The 26,234-nt window shown below is 47.3% G+C and overlaps 1 protein-coding gene across 1 annotated transcript in view; it reads left to right on the forward strand.

Moving 5' to 3' along the window:
• Window positions 1-26,234, forward strand: part of PSMB2 (proteasome 20S subunit beta 2) — a 214,607-nt gene that overhangs the window by 13,938 nt on the left and 174,435 nt on the right. Inside the window, exons 2-3 of the mRNA XM_086956505.1 lie at window positions 2,119-2,241; window positions 7,900-7,970. Of these exons, the coding sequence (XP_086812631.1) occupies window positions 2,119-2,241; window positions 7,900-7,970 (194 nt within the window). The remainder of the gene's footprint in view (window positions 1-2,118; window positions 2,242-7,899; window positions 7,971-26,234) is intronic.

The raw sequence follows: 26,234 nt of genomic DNA on the forward strand, positions 1-26,234 counted from the left end.
CTTTCAGTCTTTTTCAGAACACTTCTTCAGTTTGGCTGATGAGTCAGGCACATAAAGTTCACACCTTTTTCCCTCTGTTGTTGGTACTCCAGACTAGAGACTACTCTTCTCTGAGAAAGTCTCGCTGTTCTCAAATTCTGTACCTGGAGAGCAGCCTGGAAAAGACACTTGAAAGGTGAACCTCCTAGAATCGATTCTTAAAGAGCATACACATTGCCTGTCCGCTTTTACTTTATGAAAGTGACATCCACATCTTTTCTATGACCAGTGCAGGCAGTGTTCCTCAGAACACTCCAAGGACTGCTGTGCAATCAGAATTTGTGTCTGCCTGTCAGCCAGCTTCTCAGTGGAAAGGGGGATTAACCTGAGTCTGCACTTGCTATTCACCTATCCTGAAGCACCTAGAAGACAGCCTTTAGAGAAAGGGAAGGAGCCTGCCAACGGTATAGGAGAAGTGACTGCCTAGGGGGGCGAGGTGCAGTGTAGCTCCAGCATGGTGGGCCTTCAGAAGATGGAGACTGTGAATCTCCAGTGTTGGCTGGCCCCAGGCTCTCCACTGCAAACCTGGTCGGAATCATGAAGCTATGCTGTGACCTGGGCTGCTATGTCTGAATTGAGAACACAAGTCGCTGCTCAACCTAAGACTTAATTGTGATTGAACCGTGGGTTCAAGGCCAGCCTGTGTGTGGCCGCACCAGTCTGGACCCAATCAGTCCAAATGGGTCTGCACTAAGCACTTGCCGAACCAGTTGTGGGAGATCCCACACTGCTGCATCATCAGCGGCACAACCGCAGGAGACACCAAGAGGTACTGCCTGCTCATGCTCTGCCTGAACATGGGAGAGCAAACGAGCAGAGAATGAGCAGGATGAGGGCACCAACCTGTCACAGACTGAAATATTTGTTGGGTGAAAAATAATGAAATCAGACTGTGTGCAGTATCAAGAGTATGGGGTAATCTGCACCAAAGGCCAGTCATGCTGGATATTTACTTGGGAAGAAAACCACCTGGGCCATTAAGCGGGGACAGGAGAGTAAGGGCAGACATACTCCAGTGCCAGGACACTAAAATACATCATGTACAATTAAGAAGAGGGGTACACAGGGAGCAAATTAAAGGTCCAGTGACTCGTGCTCCAGAGGAGAAACTTTTAACCAACAAAGGTCACTGTTCCTATCAGATAGGAAACACTGATAGTGTGGGCAGTGTATCCTTATCATGATTCCCTCGCACACCCCGAAGGATGTCATGCTTCATCATTGGACTGGTGCTCCTTGTCGGGCCGGCACTGCAATGCCCTACGGGTCCCCCGAAGTGTCACTTTTTCGGAGATCTTTCGATAAATCTGTGTGGGGGTAAGAGGCATTGAAGTCCTAAGGTGAGGCTTAAATAATGACTCGAGGGAGTATAGAAAAATGTATTAAAGAAGTGGTCCCTCTGTCATTGTTAAAACACAAGAACGGGGTGTTGCTATGAGGGGTTTAATGGCCCTCTGTAGCTAGTTGTGTAGTATAACCCTAATAGATATACTTTGGTTCAACCTGTTTCGCGCTATCTCGCGGTCTCTGGAGAAGATCCCAAAACCGCTTCTTCAAGACCAGTAGGTAAAGTTAGGTATGGATCAAAGAGTTAAATGGCCTATAATCTATTGCTACTAGAAAAGTAGAGGAGTAGTACTCCCTTAAGTGCGGGGAAGTTTCCCCATGAGAATGGGTCATTGCAAATTTCCCCAGACTTGTAAAAACATGTCTCTTCTCTTCCTGTAATAAATGTGCTCCTTTTCCAGGGGTACTGTTGTCTGATAATTAATGTCAAGAAGTCCAGGACCAGTGCTGCACTCTAAAAGGACCCAAAACACATCTGTATGTATTTGCAAACCAGCCTTTCTTCCATAGCGTTACCAGCTGCATCTTGCCCGCCTGACTACACAATATCAATGCTTTTGCATCTTGGGCAATTTGTAACTAAATACGATAAATGAAAAGAAGTGTGAATATGCTGTGCGGAAATATGTTTACCTGTCTGCGTGCAGTTGGAAGACAAGTTTTTGTGGAAGTGAGATGCTTTGCATGGTCCTTGAGTTTTCAGAACAATCAAATTCTTGTTTTTATTCACAGATCATGACAAAATGTTCAAGATGAGTGAGAAAATCTTGCTCCTTTGTGTCGGGGAAGCCGGTGACACTGTACAGTTTGCGGAGTACATTCAGAAAAATGTCCAGCTTTACAAGATGAGAAACGGTAAGTTTAGATGGTTATGATGGCATGCAGAAAGGTGCAGGGGGCGGCGGGCAAAGACTTATAATAGTTTCTGTGCATGTTTTTCTGTCTGTTGGACTCAAAACCCAGCACTGTACAGAGTCCATTAGTGAACAAAGCAAACACAAGGAGATGATGGACAGAACGCTAAAGCTTTTCAGACACTCGCCACCAGTCACACATCTGGGTTGAATCCATAATCGTTCTTTAGCTCACTTTGCCACCCCAGTTCAGACACAGCTATATGCAAATCAGTCGTGACCATGCGCCTTATGGGAACAGTCCAGCCAAGCCATGCCTTCCCTGGGCCGGAAACAAGCATCCTGGGACCGGTTTCGGGCTAACAACCCTCATCAGCCAGGCTAGCTTGAATCCAGTGGCAAAGTGAGCAAGGGACTCACGTCTGGGCATACCCAGCTAACTAGGGGCGTCAAGCCCTCATCAGCCAGGCTAGCTTGAATCCAGTGGCAAAGTGAGCAAGGGACTCACGTCTGGGCATACCCAGCCAACTAGGGGCGAACAAAGAAAACACAAGGAGATGATGGACAGAGCACTGAAACTTTTCAGACATTCGCCACCAGTCACAGATCTGGGTTGAATCCATCATAGTTCTGTAGCTCATTTCGCCACCCCAGTTCAGACACAGCTATATACAAATCAGTCTTGACCATGTGCCTCATGGGAACAGTGCAGCCTTAACTGCCAAGCCATGTCTTCCCTGGACCGGAAACGAGCATAAGAATGATGGATTTAACCCAGATCCTTGTGACTGAGGGTGAATATTTACTTTGTCCAGCATTCAGTCCATCAATAATTCTATATATTTTTTTTGCATTTGTCCTCCAAAGTGGGAAGGGTATGCCCAGATGTGGGTCCCGTGCTCACTACACCACTGGATTCAAGCTAGCCTGGCTGAAGGGTGATGCCCTGAAACCAGTCCCAGGATGCTTGTTTTCGGTCCAAGGAGGGCCTGGCTTGGCAGTTCGTGCTGGACTGTTCCCACAAGGAACAGGGTCAAGACTGATTTGCATATGGCTGGGTCCAAACTGGGGTGGTGTGGTGAGCAATAGAATGATGGCTTTAACCCAGATCCTTGTGACTGGGGGTGAATGTTTGCATTGCCCAGCATTGCGTCCATCAATTATTTTTTTTTGCATTTGTCACCTTAAGTGGGAAGAGTCTGCCCAGACATGGGTCCTGCACTCACTACACCACTGGATTCAAGCTAGCCTAGCCGATAAAGAGTGATGCCCTGAAACTGGTCCCAGGATGCTTGTTTCTGGTCCAGGGAGGGCCTGGCTTGGCAGTTCGAGCTGGACTGTTCCCACAAGGAACAGGGTCAAGACTGATTTGTCAATGGCTGGGTCCAAACTGGGGTGGTGTGGTGAGCAAAAGACTGATGGATTTAACCCAGATCCTTGTAATTTGGGCTGAATGTTTGCATCACACAGTGAATCATCAACTGCGCCAACACCCTCGCACCACTGAAGAACCCTCCAGGCAAGCCCGGCAACAGGAAAACAACATGGTTCACCAACGACCTCAAAGAATTGAAGAAATCCTGCCAAACCCTCAAACCTGGCGCCGCGAACAGACGACAGAAAACATGACAGCCCTCAAGAACGCCACCCGCAAAGACCACCAGCTGATCCGCACCACCAAAAAGACTTTGTTCAAAGAACGGCTGGACAACAGCACACACAACAGCAAGGAACTCTTCAGCATCGTAAAAGAGCTCTCCAATCCCAACGCCAACAGCAACGACATCACACCGTCGCAAGACCTCTGCAACTCCGTCGCCACGTTCTTTCACCGCAAAATCGCCGATATCCACAACCGCTTCGACGCCCAGACTCTGCCCCCAGCCACTGAACCAACACCCCCTACAACCACCCTCAGTGCTTGGACTCCCATCAGCACCGAAGACACCACCCATGCTATGAACACCATCCACTCCTGCTCTCCTTCCGACCCATGCCCTCACCACATCTTCAACAAAGCAGACACCGTCATCGCTTCCCACCTACGGAACGTCATAAACCACTCCCTCGCATCCGCCACCTTCCCAGAGAGCTGGAAGCCCATAGAGATCAACGTCCTACTGAAGAAACCCACAGCGGGCCCTCAAAAACTTCTGCCTCATCTCTCTTCTTCCCTTCCCGGCGAAAGTGATCGAAGATCGTCAATAAACAGCTGACCGCATTCCTCGAGGCCAATGGATCCCTCTACCCATCCCAGTCCAGGATTTCGAGCTAACCACAGCACCGAGACCGCCCTCATCGCAGCCACCGACCTCATCAGGGCCTTACTTGACAACGGGGAAACCACCGCCCTCATCCTCCTAGACCTCTCAGCCGCCTTTGATGCAGTCTGCCACCGCACCCTAATAACCCGCCTCCACAACACTGGGATCCAAGTTAAAGCCCTGGACTGGATCACCTCGTTCCTCTCCGACAGAACCCAGAGAGTCCACCTCCCTTCCACTCCACAGCCACCAAGATCATCTGCGGCGTACCCCAAGGCTCATCGCTCAGCCCAACCCTCTTCAATATCTACATGAGCTCCCTCGCAACCATCGCACGCAATCACAACCTCAACATCATCTCATACGCCAACGACACTCAACTGATACTCTCTGACCCAGCTACGGCCAAACTCAACCTCCATGAAGGAATGAAAAACGTCGCTGAATGGATGAAACTCAGCCGTCTGAAACTGAAATCAGACAAGACCGAGGTCCTCCTCCTCGACCAGCCCCATCCGCCTGGGTCAACTCCTGGTGGCCCACAGAACTGGGCACCCCACCGACACCCACTGACCACACACGCAACCTGGGATTCATCCTGGAATCCTCTCTCACGATGACCAAACAAGTCAACGCCATCTCATCTGCAAGCTTCAACATCCTGCGCATGCTCCGTAAGATCTTCCGATGGATCCCTACCGGAACTAGAAAGACTGTCACCCAGGTCCTCGTCACCAGCCGACTAGAATACGGGAACGCCCCATACGCAGGAACCACAGCCAAACTTCAGAAAAGACTCCCAAAGCATACAGAATGCATCCACACGACTCATCCTCGACATCCACTGCAACATATCAGCCCACCTGAGAGACCTGCACTGGCTCCCCGTCAACAAAAGGATCACGTTCAGGCTCCTCACCCACGCACACAAAGCGCTCCACGACATAGGCCCTGAATACCTCAACAACCGCCTGACGTTCTACACTCCCAACACGCCAACTCCGCTCCGCCAGCCTCTCCCTCGCCGCCGTCCCACGGCTACTCAGAACCACCGCCGGAGGAAGATAATTCTCCTACCTTGCGGCCAAAACATGGAACTCCCTCCCCGCCCACCTACGACTGACCCAGGACCACCTCACATTCAGGAAACACCTCAAGCAGTAGCGGAACCCCACCCCCCCCCCCCCCCCCCCCCCCCCCCCCCCCCGGCAGCGCCTTGAGACCCCCATGGGTGAGTAGCGCGCTCTACAAGTGGATGGATTGATTGATTGATTGTCCAGCATTCCGTCTATCAATTGTTTTTTTTGCAGAGGCCATTTGTGCCTGATTCCCAGGAGCCACTGCTGCAATCCCGGCCCAAGTGGAGACAGGATCTAGCATGTCCTGCTGTCTGGCTCTTTTGTCTCATGATTATATTATTTATTTTCACCACATTCAGTCAATCAATCAGTGGCTCGTGTACAGCGCGGCTTGTTACGTCGGGCGTCTCCAGGCTCTGGGGGGGTGATTCTAGCCTTGGGCAAGGGCTACGGCGGCCGAGCAGCCAATTCTTGAGCTGCTTCCTGAAGTCCTTCAGAGAGGGAGAGCTACAAAAGGGAATATTGTTCTAGGTCTCGTGGCAAGGTAGGAGAAGGAGCGACCTCTGCATTGGATGGGGCGGAATGCGCAGGGTTGTGGACCAAGGCGAGGTTGGAGGAATGGAGCGCTCTGGTTGATTTATAGAAGATCAGGCATTTGTTGATGTAGGCGGGTCTGGACTCATGGAGAGCTTTGTAGACGTGCGTGAGGAGCTTCAACAAGCATCTTTCCAGGGCAGGTAGCCAGCGGAGATCTGAGGTCATGGGTGAAATTGGATGTTCTGGATAGGTTTAGGATGAATCTAGATGATCTGGAAGCAGCTTAGGAGTTGTTTGGTGATTCCGGCGTAGAGTGCGTTGCCGTAGTTCAGTTGGCAGGCGATTAGGGCATGGGTGACAGCGATCCATAGAAAGATCTTGCGGAGCATACGAAGGGTAGGGAAGCAGGTGGAGGAGAAGGTTTTTATCTGTTGCTTCATGGTCAGATGGGAGTCTAGGATGATTCCAGATTGCGTGTATGGTCGGTCGGGGTGGGTGAGGGGGCGAGTGCGGCGGGCCACCATATGTTTTCCCATGGGGAGGGCTTCTTCCTGAAAATGATGACCTCTGTCTGGTCCGATTTGAGTTTGAAGCAGTTAGTCTTCATCCAGGTGGCCATGTCGGTCAAGGTGTTTTGGAAGTTGGCTCTTGTGGTGTCTGCATCTTCTGTGAGGATTTGGCGAGCTGGGTATCGTCCGCGTAGTAGATGATGTTGAGTCCATGGGTGCAGGTGATGTCTGCCATTAACGTCATGTAGGTGTCGAAGAGGGTGGCGCCCATATGATGTCTTTGGGTGCACGGGCGAAGGGTGGTAGGTAGACCCTCCTGGTTTTGGCCGGAGCGGAAAGTGGAGATCCAATTGAGTGCGTTACCCTGGGTGCTGATGTGGTTGAGTCTGGTGACTAGGGTGCGGTGGGAGACAGTGTTGAAGGCTGTTGATAGGTCAAAGAGGATGAGGGCCACAGTTCCACCAAGGTCGAGGAGGTGTCTGATGACATTGGTTGCTGCGCTCAGGGTTTCATTAGAGGTAGTCAGTGAATTGGCAGATTATTTTTGCAAACCCATATTCCTCACAGATATTTGAGAACTTTTTTGTTTTACTTTATCATTTATCTTTTTCATTGAAATTCTGTCTGTACGGCATACCATGCGCTGCTTAAAATGAAATTGCACGTGCAACATTGACTCATGAGGAAGGATGTGGGATTTCATGTGATTAACATGAATGACTGCGCACAGAATGAATTTGAGGAGTAAGTTATCTTTCCTGAGACAACAAAATCAATCTTTTGCCTTTTTTCCTCAAGCAAGAGATTGCTTTTCCATTTTATCTAAGTACCATTGTAAAAATCGAGATTTGACTCGCTCTTTTTGACTCTAGGATCTCTGTGTTAAGGAACTTGGCTTGTATGTAGGCGGTGTGTACCAGTGGTTACTGCAGGGGGTTGTGGAGGGAAACTGTGTGCTTGGCTGCAGCAGTGCAGGGTCTTCAGCCTGCTTATTTATTGATAACCCTGCCAGTCTATTAATGTTTGTGTAGTACTTAACACTAAAACAAGGATATACCTTCCTAGTGGATTTTTTGGTCTGAGAAGGACTATGTGCCATCAGACAATTCAAACTTTTTTTGTTTCACTTTCTTAAATTGAAACCAGTAGAATTACGTTGTATTGACACTACCTATTTCACTACATGTGCACCAGTGTTGCATTTGGTTCTGCGTACTGCAATGTTTCCAGCTGCCTGATTTTCTACTCCTTGTCTGTTCTTTTTCACCAGGGTATGAGCTTTCTCCTGCTGCAGCAGCAAATTTTACACGCAGGAACCTGGCAGATTACCTTCGCAGTCGGGTGAGTACCACTAAAAACAGGAAGTATTTAGGCTCTGGATTTTCTTTAAGAATATATTCATTTACCATTTTGTATCCCCTTCCATACTGGCGCTTTTGTATCTGCTAGTAGGAAAACTCTTCCAACTTCTTGGCAGGAGCGTTTTATCGAAAGGGGTTGCTCTGATTTGTCTTGTGTCTGTGTGGCACGTGAAATAATGGAGTATTCATGGAGCTCATCAGTGAATTAATGCTTGGATTCTCCGTACCCCTGAATTCCTTCTGTCTTTTTTTGGAGCGCTATTTCAAGCTGACCCAATTTCCTTTATGAGTAGAGCAACCGGTTTTTGATATAACTATTTGAATGATTTGTTGGAGAGTACTAACCGGTCTTCGTTTTTAACACCAGGAGCCCTTAATACTAGGCAGACACCTAGTACAGGAAATACCCCAGTCATGCGATGTATCCAGTTGTGGCCAGTAGAAAAGAAAAAAAAAAGGAAAACGTTGCGTAGCCCCTTTTTGGCATAGATTGGTTTGCCAGTGCAATTGTTTGTCTTAGTTCAGTTGCCTTCTGCAGCACACACTAAATATTATTAGGGATTGCCTCTAGGTAGTTTAACCCGTTAAGCGCGCCGAAAATTCCGCCCCAGTGCGGACGTTCGATTGCGCTAACGGGAATGGAACGTTCAGCGGACGTGCGCAGCACTAGCGAGGTAGTGCACGTGACGACCGCTGAACGTTCCCCGCACTTAAGGGGTTAAAGTAGAAAATAGGCATGCAATGATGAAAAAACCAACCAGGTAGAAAATGCGGATTCCCTGTTCCACATTGAGATGCCACACATTCTGAAACTTGCAGAGCACAATCTGTGTATTGAGGGAAGGTTTACATGAATAGAATACATAAAGGTCGAGCAATCCCGTGTGTGACTGTGAACGACTGAGAAAGAAGAGGCTTGTGGCTGGCAGCCAGAAGTAAAGAGTTTTTTGACTGCAGCATTTTTCTTAATTAGACTACTGTGTCTGTTAAATGAGAATTCAGCCTTCTTGCGATTTTGATCACTTGTATGGCGATGGACTTTTATCCAAGTACTCGTTGAGGGTTACCGATTGACATGCTCCCTCTTTGGGTGTTAGTCGTCTGTCAGTTCTACATATCACTTTCTTGTTTTCTGGGAAGTACAGCAATTTCTCTGGGTTAAATATTTCACAGTCCCTGTAATTGGATAGTACAATTTGTCATGCTTACAGACTTTGATTTCCCAGTTATGGGATAGCTAGGTGATTGCTACTGAGTAGCTTTCTCACTCGGTTTGTGGAAGAATTTTTCAGCTACTCATTTCGCTGTCGAAGTGAATTGTTGACTGGATAGTAATACAATTTCTATGAGTGACTGATTTAAGAGCCCAGACCTCTAGAAGAAAAAAACAGTCTGAGTTGTATATCTTGCTATTCCTTTCACTGTCCTTGGGTAGCAGGAACATAGATCTGTAGGAGTTACTGGGCTCACACTTGGCGGGATGATGTTTCAGCTACAGACTTTGCTGTTCCACACACATCTTGAGTAGTTCAGTGATCTCTACATGATACAGAATTCACTGTTCTGACCTTGGATGGTAAAACAATCTCTGGGTTACTCCTGATTAGTGAATGATCACTCTTTGGTTGATGTAATCATTTTCTTCTACGGATTTTGCTGTCCTTGCTTGGGTAATACTGTAGCCTCTTGGCTACCGGTTTTGCTGTCCCAAACCTTGGGTGTTTAACCAGTTTAGATTCGTAAGAGATTGTTACTATCTGTGGGTGATCAATTTCACTGTCCAGTCCCGGAGTAGCACAGCAGTATTTATAGGTATAGATGTTGCTTTCCCGTTCGGATTGCATTGCCTCAGTCAGTGGTAAATGTATTTTCTGCGTTTTTGGTAGGATAGTGATCACTGTAGGTAGCACAATGATCTCAGTGGCTTAAATTTTCCGCTCCTACTTCTTGTATGGTTGAGTCTGCTTTCTATGTTACACATATGTTCTTCTTCTTATAAGGTAAAAATGTATCTTTTTAGCCTCTATGATAGGGCACTTTTCTACGGTACTGGAATCGAAGTTTCATCTCATGTCTAGCTGCTTTTTTTAGATGCCAAGGCCAGGTCTGTCAACCTGTGCCTGGTGAGCACATCCTTAATTAATCCTCCTTCATTAGCCTTCAAAGGATTGCTACACCATACAGTAGCTGCTGTAGGAGAGTGAGGTGAGGCTAAGGTCCAAAACACTCAAAACCCAGATCCGATTCAGTTACGAAATATTTTAAGGTCTCGCCTAAGCTATCGCATAAGCGATGCTCTGGCGAGATATTAAGTAAGGTTCTTTTGAAAATGCGCCCAAAGGCTGTGGGCGGATGAGGTACAGTGCATGTGCACCAGGCGTGCGCACCATTCGTCAGCCTGCAGCCTTTGGGAGCACTTTCGCGGCCGCTTTGATGTTCTCAGTGAGCCGCGCGTCCACTGAGAACATCAAAGCGGCCGCGAAAATGATCACAGCGGTGTGCCGTGTTTTCTAGTGCTTGGTCTGGTGCTGCACAGGAAACCAAATGGTCAGTCGGTGAAAATGGCATCTAAAACTCACCCACCGCCTCCCATCATGAAGGAATCACCTTACATTTGGGTACTAGATACTAAGATGGAAACAAATAATGTAATGCTTCGGTAAAAAACGTGTGCACTTGTAATACACACTGCTTCCTGTAGAGGGCACTAGGTGTTTATATTCAGTAATGTGCAGTGGTAGCTATTGTGCAAAGAAAGCAAGCCTGTCCCTCAGATCGGTGTCAGTGTCCTTCTCAAGAAAGTTTGAAATAAATTTGCTCCAAGTGTGCATTTTTTAACAGTGTTCAAAGTGAAATGCTAAAAGTAGCAGGTGTTGCGAGCAGCCCTCAGAAACTCTTACGAACTCAGTGATGTCTCTTTCGGACTCCTGAAAAAGCCTCCAAAGCAAGAGATGTTCCCTGGCATCAAGATAATTAAACCTGTGGCAAATTTCAATGGAAAACATTTGGAACATGGGGTAATTGTGTTTACCCTTTTATTCATTATTAGTATTAGATAATGTATTTATTTGTCTCAAACCCCAGCGTATATAGGTTTTAGTAAACTTAACTGTGTCCTAAGACTTCACCGGGTCATTTTCTGGAACTAAGTTCTTGTCTCCAATTATTAGCTTGTCATTTTCTCTTTTTTTATTTTTTTTAACATTTTTATTTTTTTTACTAAAAGTATTTTCCCTACGTGACAGGTTTTAGTTAAACAGCTAAAAAAAACTGATTTGGTCCTGATGCATCTGCCCATCATTTTTAAGGACACACGTTTTCCCCGAATATCATCTTGTCGTTTTCAAAAAATACTGTAGTTAAAATTCAAATTAATTATTTGTTTTTAAAAATCCTCTTTAAGTGTACCGGGACCCATAGTTCCAGCAATTGCCTCCACTCCATTGCTCCCCAAGGCCTGAAGACCGAGGCTGCGATCCGTGCAGGAGATATTTCAAAAACTCCACTTCAGCAGGCTGATCTCATCAAAGCACTCCTGGGCTTCTGCTGCCCGGTTCCTCTGTCATTTGCTGCTCAGGAGGCAATTGAGGTTCTAACTCCAATGCGCGTGCTACACATGATCCAATAGATTAGCCTATTAGTTGTGAGTGTAAGGTGAGGTGAGTCCTTAAACATGGCAAGTGTGATTCCTGTCCTCCGCATGGACAGCACTGCAGTAGGTCTCCAATATAATGTGTGGACTAAAAACTCCTTTGTGTGGACGTGGGTTCTAGCCTAAAACCGAGCATTTACCCAACAATATCTTTTGATTCGACTGAGTGACTGGGTTTCGTTTGTTAATGTTTTCAAAGTATGATCAGTGGGCGTGCGTATATTAATTACCAAATAATGTTTTATAAAGGAGACTTGCATCGTGGGAGCGATAATGTACTACTGAGGTCAATTTAAAGCAGATGAACTTGTTTTCATTGTTTTTCGTGATAATGTTTTTAGGACTTTCCACCTTTAGACCGCTCTAGCTCATTACTCCTTATTCGAAACATTCATGCCTATCTCCGTTTGCGTCTCCTAATTTGATGGTTTCCTTTATTATTTTATGGTCCAGCCTGGGTAGGGCATGCAGTACTCTGCGAGGCATGCTATATTCAAATATAGACTGGAAGCTTCGCCCACTCTCCTCCACCCATATTTTTTATTGGCTTGTGTCACTGTCCTTTGTAAATGCTGGTTTTTTTTCTCTCTATATCTCTTCTCTCGTTCTGTTTCTCTGTCTGTGAGCTTCTGCTTTGTTTCCTGTTTTCTCCCTCGTCTTTCTTCTATTTCTCTCGCTATCCTTTCCCCTCTCTCCATCTCGTCTTCATATCCCTTCCTCCTCCTCTCGCCCCCTTCTCTCTTTCTTTGTCTCATCCCCCAACTCTTACACTATGCCTACTCGTCGCTCTCTCCCGCTCTTACAGTTCCCAGACAAACCTGACTGACTAGTCCGTCCGCCCCAGAGGGCCCAGGAACCCCCCAGGCTCTCGGGAGCTTAGGAGCCAGCTGTAGTCATTTTATGCAAAGGCTATGCTGAAAATCTGATAGCAGTTTGTGGCCCCTGCTAAGCTCCCTCGTGCGCTGGCTATTGTTTCCTTAACTTGCGTGTTTTATCTATATGTAAAAAGAACTTCCTAAATCAATTACAGTATTCCATTTTTATTATGTATCCAGCGATGTTGGTGTTTTTGTGGACTTTTTGTATTTATAAATGAGAAGTCTTTTCTCATTCGCAAAAAGCAAAAAATAAGCTAATTAGAAATAATCTGGCAGAAGTCAGGTTTAAATTGCTGGTCTCATTGCAAACTGAGTTGAGCAACAACTGTGGAATTGTTGGATTGTGTTGTACATAGCAAAAAGGGTGTGTGATCCTTGCAGACATGTCTTGGGAAGTACAGTACAGGCTTGGGGCGCATGGACGAGCACGCGAGAGCAGGTGTATCTCTTTAGCTGTAATATGAAAACATATTTTGTCAGCACAAAATCGCGCACACACACACCCACAACCACGCACCCAACCACACACAAAAACACACACAACCACACAGTCAGTGCAGACTTTCACCAGGCACAGACACCATCTGTCGTCCGTGCACGCTTTCACCGGGCACAAACACCACCAGCCGTCAGTGCACGCTTTCACCGGGCACAAACACCACCAGTCAGTGCACGCTTTCACCGGGCACAAACACCACCAGTCGTCAGTGCACTCTTTCACTGGGCACAAACACCACCAGCCGTCGGTGCACTCTTTCACTGGGCACAAACACCACCAGCCGTCGGTGCACGCTTTTACTGGGCACAAACACCACCAGCCGTCGGTGCACGCTTTCACTGGGCACAAACGCCACCTGCCGTCGGTGCACGCTTTCATTGGGCACAAACCCCACCAGCCGTCAGCGCACGCTTTCACCGGGCAAAAACACCGCCAGCCGTCAGTGCGCGCATTCACCGGGCACACACACCGCCAGCCGTCAGTGCATGCATTCACCGGGCACAAACACCGCCAGCCGTCAGTGCACGCTTTCACCGGGCACAAACACTACCAGCCGTCAGTGCGCGCTTCGACCAGGCACACACCACCAGACATCAGTGCACACTTTCATCAGGAACACACACACCACCAGCCATCAGTGCACGCTTTCACCAGGCGCGCGCACACACCACCACCAGCCATCAGTGCACGCTTTCACCAGGCATACACACACACCACCAGCCGTCAGTGCATGCTTCCACCAGGCACACACACCACCAGCCGTCAGTGCACGCTACCACCAGGCACACACACCAACAGCAGGCAGTGCACACTTCCACCAGACACACACCCCACCAGCCATCAGTGCATAATTTCTACAGGCACACACACCACCAGCCATCAGTGCACACATACAATTATTAACGCATCCACAATTAACTATTGTAACAATCGCAGTATAGCGCACTTTACTTTTAAACATATTCATCTAAATTGCTGCATGCCACCATTGCTACAAAAAATAAATTCTTTTTTTTTTGCCTACAATTTATAGACTTTTGTTGCAATTGGTTTTGCAATATTTAGCAATGCCAATAGCTCAAACTTAGTTAATGCGAGACCTATTGCATTGCAAATGCTTGTTTTTCCTGTTATTTCCAGGGTAAAATTGTGATGGCGACCTTTAAGTACACACTCCAACTGGAGCATGGGCATCAGTTAGTCTGCAGGAGTGGGGGGCCCCCTCTCTCTCTTGTCACCTTTCATTTACAAAGTACCTTAGAATTCTTATGCAGTTAGATATACTAGTGTGTAAAGTGGGCCTCCAAAGGTCTTTGTCACAGGGTTGGGATGTTTCAGATATTTGCTTTCTATGTCTCGGCGACTGCATTTCCCCAGTCTTTCTTCCTCCCACCAAAGAGCTCCTTAACCAGCACCAGGCATAGGGATTTCCTCCTCCTTCTGCTCCACATTAGACTAATCCACTATGTGGAAAGTTAAGAGAGCCAAGCCCCTCGTTGATGCTCCTTTTTTTGCGCCCTCGGAGGTGCTAAAAGGCCGATTACTTCTCTGATTGACAACAGGTGTCCTGCAACCGCTTTTGTAGCTCCTCGGAGCCCTGGCACCTCTGGGAATCGAGCTGCAGTCCAATTCAGAACAGTTGTTGTGTGCGGCACAGATGAAAGATGAGGTCAGATGTTGACGAAAGCGGGGTTGCAGAGTTTTACTCTAAGCGTCGTGCTCGTCCTTGGATTGTTCTTCAGATCTGATGTTACATACCCCTCCTCCAGTTCGATTAAATGCTGGGGTTAATTTATGTGGACTCTTCTGCATATTTTTCCAGAAACTTATATTAATAGCACAAAGCCACCAATCTCACTGGGTATGCCCTAACAGTTCCAGAGTGGATTTGATCTCTGGCTTTCTCCTCATTGTTTATAGGTAGGCTCCAGGTCGACAACCTTTTTTGACCTAATCGGAGTTTTTGATGGGCGCGCCAATGCTACAGTGGGACAAAGGGAAACAAATTGAAGGAGATTAGAGAGGAGAAGAAAGCGCCAGTATTTGGAAATATTTTTAGGCTTGTGTGTTTCACTTTTCTATCGTGGGAGGGCGTCTTCCCATGGCTAATACCATGCAGCATTAGTGTCGGATTACTGTGTGCCATAATAACTGTTTGCCACCTGGTCCAATGTCTTTTATTTGAATTTTTTGACTTAACAGTGGAACTTAAGTACTTATATTCCAAGTTGGCACTTATCATGTTCAATGCTGCAACAAACTGTTACACAGACAAAACGGATACTTTCAATTTTGTTTTTCTATCCCTTAGTCAAAACTTTAGATGAAATGTAGAAAATGTGCGTATAGCAGGTACAAGGGATTCTCAGGGCTGAGCGGATGCATGGCAGTTAACCACTTTTTGCAAGTGTTAGTGCTTGCTTGGCAGGCTTGCAACGTCTCACCCGAAAAACCATTTTCTCCAGCGCCTGGCTGGGATGAAGTCATTCATTAACTGAGAGCTGTAGTCCTTTTCGTTTTCTATTTTTCTGACTATATTTGTTCTCTATCAAAATCTGGCAAAGAAAGAACTGTTTGTCACGTGGTTTGGAGACATACTGCATCTTTAAGATGTGTGATGCTGTGACTGTGTTGTTCGTTTGCTGCTGTAGCAGGGGGCTCTGTTGGGAAGCTGTGAGAAGGCAGTTTATTTATTGACATGCAGTCCCTATATCAGGAAGCACTACTAAAATGGCCTGCCGGCTCTTCATGATATGTAGTGGTTTAACTTTTGAGCTATGCATCTAAGACGGCTTAGCTGGTTATGCACTAGCCGTATGTGTCTGTGTGTCTATATATCTATAGGTGTAACCTGGAGGTAACAAGGTAGAATCGGATGCACATATATCGTTTTGGGAGTAATTTTTCGTTTTTCCGTCTCTTTTCTTACTTTCTTTTGGTGGATGTTTGTCCTCTTCACTTTCCTTTGCTTCCTCCTATTTGCCCCGTTCTTTTTATCTTTCTCCCCACTAGACTCCTGAAAGGCTCGCATTGTATTTCTTGTCTTGAAGATTCTGCGCTGCTTCAGTCTTTTTTTACTACCTATGGAAGGTGGTGCATTATTAGCAGACTAAGGTAGATGCCTTTCGGAAGGCTTGGGCTCCCTTAAGACGTTTTAGAATTCTGATTTACCGTGTCATCAAGATTGCACCAAATGTAGAACTTCGCAAATCTCCAACATTATTTTCTTGAAGTTCTTACATATTTCTTCTTCCTTTTTTATGCTAATAATAGCTGTTTTTTAATGAAGTGCCTTTGAACTGAGAGAGGTGAATTTTTAGAAGATGAACTGTATCAATCCTTTTGAACAGTAGTATGTGTAGAACTCTTTGCTCCTTAGGCATCCTCTGTCTCATAAAGTATTGTACTCTGTCAACATCTAAATGTTTCTCTCATTTCCCCTCAACCTCCATCCTTTTTTTTTTTCCGAACCGACATTTTCACACTCAGTTGTTCTACCTTTTACTTGTTCCCACTTTCATCTGACAATTAGGCTCTGCTCTTTTACCTTTTCCTCTACATAACTCTGTCACTTTCCTCCTCTTTTCCTGTGGAGAATTAACTTTTTGCTTGCCCCCCCCCCCTTTTTTTCATTTGAATAATTGTTTTAGCTTCATCTCATCATCTTCTTACCCTGGTACCCTCTCAATCTCGTATTCCTCTGGTTCATAACACTTTGTTACAAGGAGGTAGCCATGCTATCTCTGGCTGTTGTAACGATAATGATAGGGTCCCATATTGGTAGAGCCACAATCCATTGATTAATTTTGACCAGTATCTGCTTCCCAGTACAAAGTGGTATCTCTAAGGAAGATCTTGACACAAAAAGAAAAAAGCTTTTATAATGAACATTAGATTCTTACCGTGAGAGCTGATGTCATTTGCCTTAAAGTGCTAATTTACATGCTATCCGTTTCTCCCAGTTACACTGCAGGAGTTTAGCATTGGTTGGAAGGACTTCCGCTCGGAGATTAGCTGTCTGGTTTGTGGATATAAAACCAACACACTAATGTATAGACCATGCCTTTGCCCCACATGATTAGCGGGAGATTAAGAAAATCTTTAGCAAGCACCGCTTCATCAGGAACTGAGTAGAAATGGTACTGTTTGAGAGGGCAACATCCACAATGAACTGATTGCATATTGAGATTCATGGAGTGTGCTGTTAAAACTCAGTTATAAATGGTTATAATGTTGCTCTTCATGGCTGCGTGACTTACGTTATATTTTTGCCTTGTTTTGGGCCACAGCATGATTTTTGTCAATCTGTTTTAAATGTGTATTTCTTTGGCTGAAATAGTTTTAATTAACAGCAAAATACCCATTTTGTTTTTGTGTATATATTCCCTACTGGTGGTCTTGCCAGTCCAGTAAGTCGTTATAGTTAGGACCATGCTTCCATAGGAATATTGTTTTTTGACTTGCCCATATCTTTGGCGTCGTTTGACAAATCTTATCAAAATTTTACCAGGGAAAGTGCCATAGTGTGCCTTGTGTGCATGGAAAGTTTCAGGGTGATATGTCAAGCGGCGGCTGAGGACAAAGGGGGGGTAAAAAAAGCTAGCTTTTGGTTAGTAGATTGTGCTTTTTAGGTTTCGCTGGGGGGCGGAGCCGTTAGGCTCCTCCTCCAGAGAAATCTGTAGTTTCTAGTATGGGTGACTTGAACACGCCCCTCTGCTTCATTGGCTAGCTCCATAAATGGAGGCTAGCCATTGGAACAGAGAGGCGTCCGTCAATGCCGGACCAGACACGGGGGCGTTCCCGAGATTCTTTGGCTTTTGCCTACGTCACGCGACGCCGGGAACGCCCCCGAGTCTCCTCCGGCCGGGCCGTGCTTGCTGCTGTCCTGGGCATGTTTTTCCCCGGCACGTTTCCCGCCTCCCTCCCGCCGTTCGTTTTCTCTCCCGCCCCCCTCCCCCCTCACGCCCCCTGTGTCCTCTCCCGCCCCCTCCCGCCGTCCGTTTTAATTTATATTCACTCAATGTACACTTATCTGCCTGGGATCCACCATTGAAAACCAGGAGGAAAGTTGCATTCCCTGAAAGGTGCACATACATCAGAGTCCGGCTGTCTGATTGAGCGGGTGCCGCGCGCCCTCCTGCTCTGCAGGGCACAGCTCAATCTCACGCCCTGGCTCTGCACGGATTCAGAGCAAGGAGCACACCGCGACAGCAGCCCCGCCGAGCGGCTGAAATATCTCCGCTGTCACCGGGCCGGACAGGTGAGGGGCGCTGACATAAATCTAGGGGCTGCCATTGTCAGCGGGGACAGATTACCGGCGAGCTCAAGTAATAGAGATCGCGTGTAATCTGAGAGCAATTGATTGGTCGCCTCTCGCAGGGAGCGGGGACTCGGTGGCGCAGCTTCAGATGCGCTGGGTGGTTTCCCAGCGCAGGCCTCGCGGGTGTGCTGTCTTATCTTTCCAGATTGCTGCCCTGACAATATCATCCCTTTCTGCTGGGCCGTAAATCATCGCGGTAACCGGCCGTCAGCAGGCAGCCAGCGCACGTTGGCACCAAGCCGGGGAATTTGTCTTTCTCGCGGCCTATAGCAGGACACGCAGAGAAGAAGGGGGGGGGGGAGGGGGTTGTTTGTATCAATAACCGTCTGTTAACGTCTCATGAGCCAGGGTGTAAAACACAGAATAGAACAAGCGAAGAGAGGAGTGAAAAGACGCGTCTGTGTATTAATTGTCGTCTGAAGCAAATCCTTCCCACTCCCACGCTGGCGGAAATCCCCAGGCTGCCGGAAGGAAGGGAAAGGTAAACAACAGGGGCGTAGTGCAACAGGCGCAGTGGCACCAGGACCCAGGTGAGCATGGGGCTCTGTACATCCCAAATAAGGCTGTATTTTAATAGCCAACCGCTGTTGTTGTTGCTGGTGGCGAGGGTGCTTTCCATTGTTTGCGTTTGGACCAATGGCGGGTGGACTAGAAGGTAATGGGCGTTGTCACTGGAGCGGCGAGGTAGTGTTTAAAGAGAGGGGAAGTGAAATAGGTGTAGCGGTGTAGCACAGTGTGTAGACGAAAAGAGTACGGTGCCCCATAAAGTCTTCATGTTTCCTGCCTTCGCTTTATAAGTATACCATAAGTAGTTTACGACTTTATTCTTCCTTTCCTTGTTATGTTCCTCCATCATCCTTCCTAGACCCTGTGACCATATCTTTATTGTCTGAATCGTGTTCGTGTCATAACTATGCAGACCTTTAGTGCTGTTACATCTGAACTTTGACTCTCATAGTGTCCTGTGTTATTCTCTGACGCCTTTGCCTGCCAGTTTTGTACCTTCCTGTCTTCTATATTTCCTTTTGGCGTATGAATGTCCCTTTTATGGCCTTATGGTTGTCTTGTTTTTGTTGTCTGTCTCTAGTCTCTCTTTATCGTCCTGGAGATGTATTTCACAGGACTGGTCATGATGCTCCATGTGTGCCATCTAGAACCGCACACAATTCTCCAGATGAGTACTATAAAATATGCTGTGACTCATGCCCAGATCTGGACCTGATGCTCAGGCTTGGTCTCTGTACTTGGATTGTGTAAGCCTGGAGCACTGCTTATATTGGTTTATAGAGGACTTGGGGCAGTGATCCATTTTGGTGAGGAAACATGTCTCCAGAGAAGCATATACTAGTGTGACTCGCTGCATAGCACCAGTACAGTTGGGCGTGACTGTATAATGAGTTCTTGTGTATTTTGATTATAGGTATATCCCCAGAACGCCATGCTGCTTGCGCATATTCCACCTGTGCATGAAGGGGCAAGCCTGGGGAGTGCCAGCGCCACATTAATCTGATAGCCACACTAGATCACATGAAACGCTTTAAAGGGACATATGGAGCAGTTCCAAGGTACCAGCATGGTAAAAAACAAATAACTGCACGTCTGCCTCTTACGCTTCATCATCCAACACACTGCTACGCCTTGTGTCCCATACCATGATAACCGCACCTCAGTGGTCGTTACGCACAACATGGAAGCACTTCCCACATGGAATCAAAACCGAAAGAACAACCTTCTATCCACACTACCGACATGGTGTAGTATAGTGCTTATGAAGGCAAGCACTTCAGCGCCCCACATAAGGTGAAGTGTTTCAATTGGCAAAAGATTAGTTGGGGGATCAAGAGGCTTGGCATGAACTAAATCCACTGTTTCATTGTGCGAAAATCGAGTAATCCTAATTTCTGTTTGGCTTGGTATCTAACCCACAACGTGATGTAGGAAATATGAGCAATGGGGATAGGTTGTTGCCATTTAGACTGCGATGGGATAGGATAGTACTCGATATGGCAATACCAATAAGATTTCAAATCTGTAACTCTATTTAAATGTTTGATTTTTCGACACACTGCAAAAGCATGTGTTTGATACTGTTCTTGTAGTAGCTGTCAGCTGAGCAGAACACATTTTTGGTTTGTATTTTTATTTTTGTAGTTCATAGTATTTCTATTGGATTTTTTTTAGCATGGAGATAGTTTGTCGAGGTCTTGATGCTGTAACAGGAGCATGTATTATTTTACCATCATTTCTATTTATGTTGGGTGACGTGCGTTGTTAAAGAGTGACAAGAGGGCTAAAGACGTGTTTGCCCGTGTTTGGTGAAAAAGGCTAGATGGATATCTCGACGGGATGCACCCATAATTCAAGGTATTTACGTATATTCTAGCCTGGCATTGTAAGTGTTTTTGGTGACTTAAGAAGACTACAGCGCTGCTTCGCAGTCTGAGGCGCTAACTCGACCTCACGGACTCCGCAGCCCCACCGCCCGCCCCTCCTTCGGGGAAGGCGCGAGTGGTTTTGCTGTGAGTCCCTAGAGCAGGAAGTCAGATTGTGGTTTTCTTGCAAGCTTGCAACACTTCCCTTTTTAGGTTTCGCTGGGGAACGGAGCCGTTAGGCTCCGCCTCCAGAGAAATCTTATGTTTCTTAGTGTGTACTCTTAGTCCCTCCCTCTGTTTCATTGGCTAGCTCCATAAATGGAGGCTAGCCATTGGAACAGAGAGGCGTCCGTCATGGCCGGAGGAGACACGGGGGCGTTCCTGAGATTCTTTGGCTTTTGCCGACGTCACGCGACGCCGGGAACGCCCCCGAATCCATCGACACGTGTTTGGTGCAGACTGAAGGTTTGTGAGCCTTCCCCGAGCAGAGCGCACTAAAATAACCCGTGTGCAGCTTCACCACCGCGAGCCGGGATCAGTAAACCCCCGACGAAGGGCCCCGTACCTTGCTGGTACCAACGCGACCGAAAACGAGCCCGCTGCTCTCCGATTGGACGGGAGAGCCGAGCCCCCTCACCAAACGCCGCCACATCTTTCCCTCTCAGCTTTCTTTCTTCCCTCTTACAGTTTCGGTTTCTCTCGTTCTCTCACTCTCTCTCCCCTCCTGCCGTCTCTTTTCCTCTCACCCCTCCTCTTTCCTCGCTCAATCTGTGCCCCTCGTGTCTGCTCTCTCTGGTCACCAGAAGAGACAGCGCCTCCCACCGCCGCAAAAACGCCCGCCATAGAAAGAGCGCAAGGGACAGGAAACGAATAAACAAGGGAAGGAAAGACACACAACCAAGAGTGGAACACTTAAAGCTGCTCCAGAGAGGGGGAGCCGAGCAGGTCCGCCTGGAAATGTACATGTGTAGAGACACTTCCTCGGGAAGGTCCCCCCTCCCCCCAATCAGACCCTTTCAATTATTCAATAGCTAGAGCAGACCAAGTGACTGCCAGGTGCAATACATCAGGCTTAGGAAGGGCTTTCATTAGATTCGGAGAGATTCACGCTGCTCTCTCCCTCCATCCCTCCGCCCTCACTCCTGTGTGGGTGGCTCTGTGTGTGTGTGTGGGTGGCTCTGTGTGTGTGTGCGTGTGGGTGCAAATGCAATAGGTCTCACATTTGCGAAAGATTAAGCTATTGGCATTGTAAATGACAATGCCATTTATTTATCTGTTTTCAAAACCAACACATAAATAAAAAAATTTGTCATTTACAATGACAATAGCTCTAACTTTTACAAAGGCGAAACCGTTGCATTGTAAATGCTTGTTGTTATTTGGCAGAAATCCATTCAGTAGTTTGCGCGATATTAAATGAAATTCAGTTTTGTATATCTACTATTGCAAAGTCTTCGCGAATAATGACAAGCTCAAGCTGAAGCCTGAAGAGCCTAGATTGGCTGCCAACACTTCAACCGGGAAGTGTTGGCAGCCATCTTGGGACTCGGCCACAGTCAAGTCCCACAAAAAAATTTGAAAAAAAGAAAAGGGGGCAGGGTAGGAATACACAGACCCCTTGGTCTTGGGGTCCCAGAGGGACTCCAGCAGGGCAAAAAAGCATATATACTTTTTTAATTTGCATACATTTTTACAAAATAGTCACGAGCATCGACGTGAATTGAAAACAAAACATGCCGCCGGATTGCAGGGACAGTGTTCGTGGCGGACCTCTGTGAACGCTGAGGTAGTGGGGCTTAACATGGTTCCACACGAATATTGTCACTGAGAAGACTGATTCGATATACCACGTTTCTGACATTAATCAAGGGATCCTGCAATAATACAACCACTATACAGTCTAAGATCAACTGGACAAGGACATAACAGTATATTTTACAGACCTCCTGTAGTTACAGGATTTGAGACTTATGATTGCACTACAAATAGCCTTGAGAAAGCCCGAAGAGGGAGAAACGCGCGTCGGCTGTGAATCATAACGTTTGCAAAATAAAAGCTTGAATTTTCTACATCGTCTGGTTTTTGTGGAAGTGGCTTCTGACCAAGGATATGGACTATATGTTAAACGCTATGCAAAGGGATCAAAGTGACTATCTTGGAGGTGCACTGGTATTTTCTCAACTTTGTGTTAACCTACAGCCCGAATTGAGTTTTGGGCAGGAGGTGACTGTTTTGATGCCCCCGGTGGATGTGCATCCAATGCCAAAGTAGCACTCCGTATTGTTTATTGTGTGTATAATCTAATTGACTTTTGACTAATGAGAACTATTGTTGATGTGCGAGTCAAAATAGCAAATCCACCGTTCTCTTGTGTTTTGATGTAAACAAAACAAAAGCATGGTCTCCCGCGTTTGTGTATAATCAATCAAGAAAGACACTTATAAAGCGCACTACATACCCGTAAGGGGTAAGGGTCTCAAGGCGCTGGAGGAGGGATTGGGGGAGGGGCGTGCTGCTACTGATCGAAGAGCCAGGTCTTGAGGAGTCTTCTGAAGGCCAGTAGGTCTTGGGTCTGCTGTAGGTTGGTGGGGAGGGTGTTCCAGGTCTTGGCGGCGAGGTGGGAGAAGGATCTGCCGGAGACGGTCGTACTTCGGATGCGAGGGACTGTGGCGAGGCCAGCGGAGCGGAGCTGGCGAGTGGGGGTGTAGAAGCGGAGTCATCTGTTGAGGTATGCTGGGCCGGTGTTGTGGAGAGCTTTGTGCGTGTGGAGGAGGAGCTTGAAGTTTACCATCTTGTTGACTGGGAGCCAGTGCAGGTCTCTCAGGTGGGGTGTGATGTGGCTGTTGCGGGGGATGTTGAGGATCAGGCGTGCCGAGGCATTCTGGATACCTTGCTGCCGTCTCAGGAACTTGGCCGAAGTTCCTGCATAGAGGGCGTTTCCGTAGTCAAGCCTTCTGGTGACGAAGGCCTGGGTGACTGTTTTTCTTGTGTCGGTGGGGATCCACTTGAAGATCCTGCTGAGCATTCGGAGGGTGTTGACCCAGGATGAGGAGATGGAGTTGACTGTCTTAGTCATGGAGAGGGTGGCATTGAGGATTATCCCTAGGTTGCGTGCGTGGTCGGTGGGTGTTGGTGCTGTTCCCAGTGTTGTCGGCCACCAGGAGTCTTCCCAGGCTGAGGGGGTGGGGCCGAGGATGAGGACCTCCGTCTTGTCTGAGTTCAGCTTCAGTCGGCTGTTCTTCGTCCATTCGGCGACGTCCTTCATTCCTTCGTGGAGGTTGGTTTTGGCAGTGTTAGGGTCTTTAGTGAGGGAGATGATCAGCTGGGTGTCGTCGGCATAGGAGATGATGTTGAGGTTTTGATGTCGGGTGAGGGGTGCCATGTAGATGTTGAACAGCGTTGGGCTAAGGGATGAGCCCTGGGGTACTCCGCAGATGATCTCGGTGGCCTTAGAGCGGAAGCGGATGCTCTGAGTTCAGCCGGAGAGGAAAGATGTGGTCCATTCCAGGGCCTTCTCTTGGATTCTGGCGTTGTGTAAGCGTGTTCGTAGTGTGTTGTGGCAGGCCATGTCGAACGCGGCTGACCGGTCCAGGAGGGTGAGGGCCGCTGTTTCTCCGTTGTCAAGCAGGGTCCTGATGTCATCGGTGGCGGCGACGAAGGTGGTTTTGGTGCTGTGGTTGCTGCGGAAACCGGACTGGGATGGGTCCAGGATGCTGTTCTCCTTGAGGTAGCGGGTCAGTTGTTTGTTGACTATTTTCTCGGTGACCTTCACTGGGAATGGAAGCAGGGAGATGGGTCGGAGGTTCTTGAGGTCCTTTGGGTCCACCTTGGGTTTCTTGAGTAAGGCGTTGATCTCAGCGTGCTTCCAGCTCTCCGGGAAGGTTGCTGTCTCGAAGGAGATGTTGATTACTCTCCGGAGATGGGGTGCGATTGCTATGTTGAAGATGTGGTGAGGGCATGGGTCTAATCGTGATCCTGAGTGTATGGTGTTCATGATCTTGCTAGTCCTCGTTGTTGACACTGGTCCAGGAGAGCAGGAAGTTGGAGGGGTGGTGGTCATGGGGGTGGTGGTTGACGCGTTGGTCGTGGTGCTGTGAATGGCTGTGTCGAGAAGGCTGTATGGGTGAGGGGGTGGGGGTGTGAAAAGCTGTATGGGTGAGTGTGTGGTTGTGTGAGTGGTTGTATGAGTGAGGAGGGTGTGTGAGTACTTGTATGTTATCTGTGAATGGGTATGTGAGTGGTTGTGTGGGTATGTGAGTGGTGGTATGAGAGGTTGTACAGGGATGTGAGTGCACTTCTGTGGAAGATGTCATCAGTGATGTCACTGACCATTTTATGAGTGATGTAATATGTGCGGCCATAAGCAGTGCATTGCGGGGGTGTAAGTTCTAGTTAGCTCAGCTAACTATAACTGCTGAATTTCCTTGGTTGTGTAATAATAAGAGCCTAACCAGAACGTCCCTGTAACCTTTGTTTTTTTCAGTGAATTTCTATTTTTTCTCTTCTATTTCCTCACTATAAACACACAAACATACGCACACACACATATTTATATATTGTGGTTTATAGTCTACGACTGTAGACCCCAACGGAGGTGATACAATTTTTAGAATCCAAACACGCACACTGAGGTCTCTGTGAGCACTGTGACTGCCCTCTGAGTCCATAGACTTGCATCATGTACCTGGAAAGTGCAGTCCAGAGATCTTCTATAAAACCTCAAAATATATATTATTTAATGTTCAAATTTGTACACTGTATATAGTACTGAAGAACAATAGTTACTTACCTGTAATCTGTGGTTATCCAGTATTGGTATCTTTCATAGATTCACATACCTGAATCATTCCCAGTCGTCGGAGTGGGAGTCCCACTGTACAAAACAAGCATTTACAATGCAATAGGTCTCGCAGCATTAAAGATTGAGTAATTGGCATTGTGTATGACAATGCGTTGCATAACATTTTTAGCAAACTTTGAATTGGTGAGCAGTGAGAGTGTGTGCAAGAGTATGCTGTTGCTCACAGCTGTTATTATTCACACTGCACTGATGTTGCACCTCAGGCACGGGGCTCACAGCTGGTATTATTAACACAGCTCTGATGATGCACATCAGGCACGGGCTCACAGCTGTTATTATTCACACAGCTCTGATGATGCACCTCAGGCACGGGGCTCACAGCTGTTAGTATTCACACAGCTCTGATGATGCACCTCACGCACGGGGCGGACGCAGTTATTATTCACACAGCTCTGATGATGCACCTCACGCACGGGCTCACAGCTGTTATTATTCACACAGCTCTGATGATGCACCTCAGGCACGGGGCTCACAGCTGTTAGTATTCACACAGCTCTGATGATGCACCTCACGCACGGGGCTGACGCAGTTATTATTCACACAGCTCTGATGATGAACCTTAGGCACGGGCTCACAGTTGTTGTTATTCACACAGCTCTGATGATGCACCCCACGCATGGGGCTGACGCAGTTATTATTCACACAGCTCTGATGATGCACCC

This window comes from Lissotriton vulgaris, chromosome 2_1, assembly GCF_964263255.1.
Source record: "Lissotriton vulgaris chromosome 2_1, aLisVul1.2, whole genome shotgun sequence".
NCBI classification, from domain to species: Eukaryota; Metazoa; Chordata; class Amphibia; order Caudata; family Salamandridae; genus Lissotriton; species Lissotriton vulgaris.